This window comes from Cynara cardunculus, assembly GCF_001531365.2.
Source record: "Cynara cardunculus var. scolymus isolate 2C chromosome LG 2, CcrdV1, whole genome shotgun sequence".
NCBI lineage: Eukaryota > Viridiplantae > Streptophyta > Magnoliopsida > Asterales > Asteraceae > Cynara > Cynara cardunculus.
The window spans coordinates 13449095-13456260 of NC_037529.1; the positions used below are offsets into that span (position 1 = coordinate 13449095).

General features: G+C 34.5%; 1 protein-coding gene across 2 annotated transcripts; it reads right to left on the bottom strand.

Moving 5' to 3' along the window:
• Positions 1 to 346: 346 nt before the first annotated feature.
• On the bottom strand, positions 347 to 4403 carry LOC112507194 (heat stress transcription factor A-7a-like). 2 transcript variants are annotated; one of them, XR_003068503.1, is made up of 3 exons: positions 3330 to 4403; positions 509 to 1713; positions 347 to 401 (listed from the first exon to the last, which is right to left on the bottom strand). XR_003068503.1 is itself a non-coding variant. In XM_025111645.1 (2 exons), exons 1-2 carry the CDS (start codon positions 3648 to 3650, stop codon positions 967 to 969), a joined length of 1068 nt encoding a protein of 355 aa, XP_024967413.1. In that variant the 5' UTR covers positions 3651 to 4403; the 3' UTR covers positions 471 to 966. The 2 variants fall into 2 exon arrangements, 1 of the variants encoding a protein (XP_024967413.1); XM_025111645.1 differs by lacking the exon at positions 347 to 401 and having other exon boundaries at positions 471 to 1713.
• Between the last annotated feature and the right edge of the window lie 2763 nt (positions 4404 to 7166).

Below are 7166 nucleotides of genomic sequence, written 5' to 3' on the forward strand. Positions count from 1 at the left end.
ACCATTGATTCCACAAAAAGAACTTCAAAAAGCATTCAAACATCCAATTTCTTTACGAGAAAGCCAGTCTTGAAACAACCAATAGCGTCTATTCCTTTGCGACGAGATCATCACAAAACCAAAATGCATCGAAAAAACCACTCGACAAATCTTGGTTACCGAACACCACCCTGTTACAGACTCATCACTAACAAGCATAAACCGTTTGAAGAGACTATCGATAACAGTACAGACATAATCATGTCTAAACTATCGAAAATCCAAGTAACCCACGTAGGTTACTGGGATTTTCACAAAAATAAGAAAACAGAAGTGTATATATCGGAAAATAGCCATCAACGGGCTAGCTGCGTTCCGAAATTGCAGCAATAGAATCTCCGGTTCAATATCTTCGGGCCGATCTACATTATAAAAGCCAGAGAAAAAGCTCACCATGAACGATTCTGCTATATTCATTAATGAATAGAATGAATGCACACACATTATTGCTATGAATCTTAACAATAACCTTGAGATATATCAGAACAAGAGCTTCAATTCAGCCATGAAAATGCTTCCAATCTGATGATCAAGAAAGAGTCATATGAGAGAATCAAATTTTACGGACGATTATACTTTTAACAAACAAGCCCAGAAAAAAAAAACAAGAACGATTAACGATCCGAGTTAGATTTCCAAGAGGACCCATGTAGAAATCTTCTCCTGTGAATAACAAGAAAATCTGAATAATTAAGATGATAGTTCAGATCCTGATGAACACTAGTGGTTCATTCAGAATTTTAGATGGAAAACAACCAACCAAACCAGCTTCCTAAATCTGTTCCAAGATCATCGTATCATCATCATCACATCTTCAATCACCATCTTGATGTACCTAACTACAAAGATCAAGAACCAACATCAATGGAAGATCAAGAAATGGTTATTTTCATGTGTTAAGAACTGTTAGAAGCAAGAACCCGCTTCTTATTTCGGGTTTGAACCCAAGAAATCCAACTTTTCGGCCAAGAAATCCACATCTTCATCTCCGGTGATCGTACCACCTTGTTCGTCGGATCTTTCGCTAAACAACTCTTCCCAGAATTCGTCATCGAGTTCTCTCTCCCCGCCCTCGAACTCATCCCGTTCTTCTTCTTGGTTTCTTTTCGATCTTCCAAACCCTTGGATTTCTAAAGCAAGTGCCTCGAGTTCGGAAACCTGAAATCCAGAAGAATCCCCAAATTCTTCAGGTTCGGATTTAATCAACTTTGACCCGCCAGAAGTTTGGCTCGGTTCTCCATTGTTAACACCTCGAAGCTCTCGAGTGTGGTTCATGAAAGCTTCTTCAAGTTCCTTTCTTTTAGCATTTTGGACTAATTTCTGGATGAAATCCGGATTCTGCATAGCTTTCGCCAAGAAACTCATCATCTTTTGCTGTTTTTTCTCCGTTCCTTGAAGCCTCACCTCCATTGCCTGAAGTTGCGCCCTCGTGTTTTGCTGCTGTTGTCTGAGCTTCATTAACTCCATCGTTAAAACCTGCTTTTCGTGTTTCAAACGCCCGACTTCATCTAATCCAAACGTTCCAACCTCAATACCTGAACCAACGCCTTGTGGAAACAAAGCTTGCGAATTTGGTGCCCGTCTTCTCTTGATGTTCTTCAAAACGTGCCTCTGGCCTCTCACGAACGCTTCGTTTGCAAACTCCCATATATCAGGATCTATCTTTCTAAAACCCTGCGTTCAGAAACCGAAAGCCCTGAAGCTAACAATTTCTGAGAAAATATAAATACATACGAATAGGTTTCTATCATCAGCTAACTTATCAGCTAATGTTACAAATGAACGAAGTTCATTTTCTTTATACTATTTTTCCTCTTTTCTTCATTCATCATATTATGAGTCTCATCTTTCGCGGTAAATAGGGCCCACAATCGCATCTTCTTCTTTCTACGCGTAAACGAATCAGATAAAATGAAAATGTTAAATGGCCAAAAGATACAGGTTCATAGTTTTCAATAATCAAATTGAACAAATAAGATATTATTTCATTGATGATATGTAAGAAAATAGCAACCATGTTTGATAACTTCCCTCATTGTAATCTTTTGGAATTCGGGAACAGCTTTCTTCTCCAATCAACTAAATGTAAGATTAGAGAGGGGCTTAATAAAAGTGAAAGTTCTAAACCCTAAACACTAAGGGCTGTTTGGCAGTTGCTGAATGGTTTGATGCAGAATGATTAAGTGGTCAGAATGATTAAGAGGCTCTCATGATATAACAACCATGTTTGATAACTTCCCTCATTGTAATCTTTTGGAATTCTGAAACAGCTTTCTTCTCCAACCAAGTAAATGTAAGATTAGAAAGGGGCTTAATAGAAGTACAAGTTCTAAAACCCTAAACACTAAAGACTAAGTTAAAACACTGGATAAGTGGATATAAACCCTTTTGCTTGATTCTGCAAAGACTATTAACATATTCAAGAAAGGAAATTGGGATTATGCAACAGTGACAATTCTAACAGATATGAATCAAAATCTAAGGGGCAATTTGGTAGTTGCTGAATGGTTTGGTGCAAAATGATTAAGTTGTCAGAATGATTAAGAGGCTCTCATAATATAGTGCAAAATAAAATATAATTGTTTAGTTATTGTTTACAATGAAATTAAGGTGCTGAATGGTTAAGGGAGACAAATTATTTTTTTTTGCCAAACAAGATTCTACCTCTTAACGATTCAAACAACCCCTAAGTTTTCTATTAAGTCATCTGTTAGCTAAGCTGACAAGATGGATTAATCTGTCTATATAGATTGAGAATCTAGATGGAAGGAGCATGCTTTTTAACCAAAAAAGACAGATTTAATGAAAACTTGACTTTTTGCATAAAACTCCCTAGGAGTTTATCCGATAAGTCACTTTCTATATCTTTAAATCACTACAAAAAATCATGTATGACTGACTGAATAAGCTGGGAGTCCTATTAAACTCATAAGTAGTTAACAAACATGCCCAAAAAGTTGTCCACTAATTACATCAAAACCAGTTTGCCAGAAAGCGAGCCCAGGTTCGAATCCGGAGGTGCCAAAGCTTTTTTGGCCGCCGTTGTGGCCATGGAGGTTTACGGTTTACCTGCAATGACTCCATGCCATTCGTGATCATCCGAGGCCTAAGCTCCCCCGGATACCACAATTACCAAAAAAAGAGACCTAAAGAATTGCACCCATTAAACGCTATCCTAAATATATGTCACCTATTTCATAGTTGAAAGATTCAAGATTTGCCCCACTTCAAGTAAACTCTAGCCAGTATAAGTTAGGTTCAATTTAAACCATAAGAAGGTGGGGACTTACATAAGTATTGAGCTGTCTCACAAAGCTAGAGAAATTGTTGTGCTTGAAGTGTCTGGGAAGGAGGTTAGTAGAGAAAGCATATGGATCCAACACAACAAAGCTTTGACCTCCTCTGCTCCAAGAAACAATGTGGTCAATGGTTTGGTCCTCCACCATATCATAGATTTTTGTCAAGAAAGGTGGAGGCCCAGCATCATGAAGACCCTCCATTGGTTGGGGAATTTGAACCATCATGGACTGCTTATTTACTTGTGTACCACTACTGCTACCACCATCACTTAATGGGTACTCCTCTTTAACAACTGAGTAGAAAGGATTCATAATGAATTCCTCTAAATCAACAATCTTTTTCTAATGGGTGTGTACCAAGATAGTAAAACTAAACAAATTAGAGCAAGACGAGTCACAAATCCACAATCTTTTTGTTGAAAACGCAGATGGGCTCATCAAAAGTTGCAGCAAAACCTAGAAAGAAGAAGATCAAGGTTTGCAATAAAACCATAGAACCAAACAAATTACAGCAAGATGAATCACAAATCCACAATCTTTCTTTAGAATACTCAGATGGGTTTATCAAAATTTGCAGCAAAACCCAGGAAAAAAGAAGAAAATTTACTCCAGAACAATCAAACCAAACAACTCACAGAAAGATGAATCACGAATCCAGAGTCTTTTCCTTGAAAACTCAGATGGGTTCATCAAAAGTTGCAGCAGAACCTAGAAAGAAGATAAAAGTTTGCACTAAGACAATAAAATCCAAACAACTCACATCAAGTCGAATCACAAATCCACAAATTCTCTGATAACTCAGATGGGTTCATCAAGATTTGCAGCAAAACCCAGGATTAAAGAAAAAGAGCTCAATGGGACAAAAGATCAAACAGATGGTGGACAGAAACACCAAATCCAACTTAGATCAGGGGTTTTAACAACAATTTCAGTTAGAAACAGATGACATAAATGGATTCTGGAAGAAAGACAAGATGATATGACATTTGAGGAAAGATTTTGATAACAGCCAGACTCATTGCTGGCTCTTGGCCATCCCCTTTGGGAAAGTTTTCTTTTACCAAATTGGTGGGTTAATTCTTTTTTTGTAAAACATACACAAATGCAAAAAAAAAAATGCAGAGTTTGAGGGTTAAGAAGGAAAGAAGAAGAAGGTTCTAGACATAGAGAGACTCCTTATGAGAACCTTCTCTTCCCCATTATTATTTTATTTTATTTAAAAATGTTTCTATTGGTTTCTTTTAATTATTGAATAGAAACAAAGCGTGGGCCTTTATTCCTCCTATAAACGGAGATGTCACATTTTATTTTATTTATTTATTCCAAAAACCCTATATTATTGGGTGTTTGTTTATCTCTTAATAGTTTAATTAAGAGATAATCTCTGAATCGTTAAGAGGTGAATTTGTTTGACAAAAAAAAAATCTGCCTCTTAATAGCTCTAGTACCCCTGAATGATTTTGTATCATGGATCTCTCTTAACCGTTAAGAGCCTTAATTTCATTATACACAATTACCAAATAATTATATTTTATTTTGCATTATATAATGAAAGCCTCTTAATCATTCTGACTATTTAATCATTCCACACCAAACTATTCAACAATTGTCAAACAGCCCCTAATACTATATTATAAAACATTTGGTTAAAACTCTTAAAAACCATTTTTAATGTATCAAGTATTATTTGATTATGCATGTTACTTAAAATTCAATATATTACAAGTAAATGATATACTAGTACAACTTTTAAAGTTATATGTTTAAATTCATATAACTAACTGATAAACATAATTAAATACATTATAAACATTTCATTTTAAATGATATAATCAAAATAATTATTAAGTTTTAATAGAATAATTAGTTGTTATTTTTATAAAAAATTATATTAAACCATAAATTACTTCAATTTTAAACTTAAATTAAATTATAATAAAAGATTGTACTAGAAATTATCTTTAGAAAAAACATTATATTATTAGACCGAAAATAAATTACTTCGTTATTACACCTAAATTTTTTCATATAATATTTTTTTTTGATAAACTTGTTTCATATATGATTGAAATTGTTTCATATAATATTTATGAAATTCTAATAAAACTGTTTCATGTATTTTTTAAAATTAATATAATGAAGATGATAATATCCATGATTAATACCCTCCACAATAAAAATGATTAATCAACTTCTTATAATTACAAATAAATGAACAAAATGAAAAATTATGATTGATTGAATGAGCTTTGTACAAATAACGTGATTTGCAAAGTAAACCCCCTCCCTCCCCCCTCTCTATCTATATATATAGAGAGAGAGAGAGGGAGGGAGACTTGGGATCTTGTGAGCCCAACATGTTTTCGTGAGTATTATATGACCTTTTTTTATGTAGATCATATGTTTCGCATTGGACATCATATCTGATAATCGTACATCAAGATTTATTGAAAATACTGATATCACGTTTGATAAAGAAAATACATTGATTAAAAATAATTTCAACCCCATTTTTTTATGAACACCCAACTCTGATCACCTAACGAGTTATTACTTGCACTTACATAAAATCCACCAGGTCGAATGGACCAGTAACAATCAGAATTAGTAAATGCGGGTACCGCACATATGTCTACAATCTTTGTATCAAAGAAAGCCAATTCTTGATATCTCGAACCCCACCAGAAGTAGCTATAGAAAAGAGTTTTACCATCAAACCTGTTACAAAACGACCATTCATATTCTCCCTTAAACCGAATGGTATGGTTTCCAAGATCATCGTCTCCAGATTTGATATGAGCAACGATGTCATTTGATATGTCACTCATAACGTGAACTCGCCATTTATGGCCAAGGAAACACGCGTAAGTTATCGAAGCACATGAGTATGTTACGATGACAAAGATGAACAAGTGACGGATCTCCATCTTTCGAATTAAAGGTGTGTATGAGTCCTTATGGAGGCATATGTAAATATATATACACAAACACACTGATATACAATTTGAAGCTCTTTTCATGATAATTGAATTATATCATATGTTGAAACTATATTTATTCTGTTTCGTATGTTTTCAGTAATTATGGGTTACATTTTATAAAAACTCAGTTGACTCGGGACTTGAAAATGTTAACGATTTGGAAAATAAATGAAGTGATGACTTCTGATTTATTTTGTCGGTTCACCAATTGGTCTTTTTATTTGTATTTAAAATCAGGATGAACATGGTCGAATAGGATGAAACAGCTTTATGGTCCATGCTAGAGGTGATCATTTGCGGGTTTGGGCCGGACCTAACTTTTTTTTTTTTTTGTCCAATGTGCCTAATATTGTAAACCCACGTCCATTTTTCAGGCTTGACAACTTGCCATTGTCCGCCCTATAAACAGACTGGGCTTGTCCACGGGTTAACGAGCCTAAAAAGTGTAACTCTTATAAATCTATAAATTTGATCACTTGTAATTAATTAACAAATGTTGAATCAAACAGTACAGGAAAAACACCGTTGCAATTAAAATTTTAAGCAACTAAAGTGACATGGATCTCAACAAGTGGAGAAAGAAATGAAAAAAAATCAACCACTTAGCCTTTTGGGTTCTTAAGAATAACCAAAGAGTCTCATCCTATAACTTTAATAGTTTAATTTTAAAATATACTAATATAATTTTAATTAATGGTAAACAAAATATTAATTATAAAATATAAACGGGCTGGACGAGCCTGTCCATACAGGGGCGGATGGCCATAGGCGCCTTGGCCACTGGGCTTTTTTTTCCCGATAAAGTAAAACATCTTGAGTCCCTTAATGTTTTAAGTATAAAATTCTT

Bases quoted from the DNA above. Each gene is read 5' to 3' on its own strand.
- LOC112507194 (XM_025111645.1), bottom strand. From the start codon at position 3,650: ATGAATCCTTTCTACTCAGTTGTTAAAGAGGAGTACCCATTAAGTGAT. The intron at 1,714-3,329 runs GTAAGTCCCCAC...TTCTGAACGCAG, and splicing joins TGAGACAGCTCAATACTTAT to GGTTTTAGAAAGATAGATCC.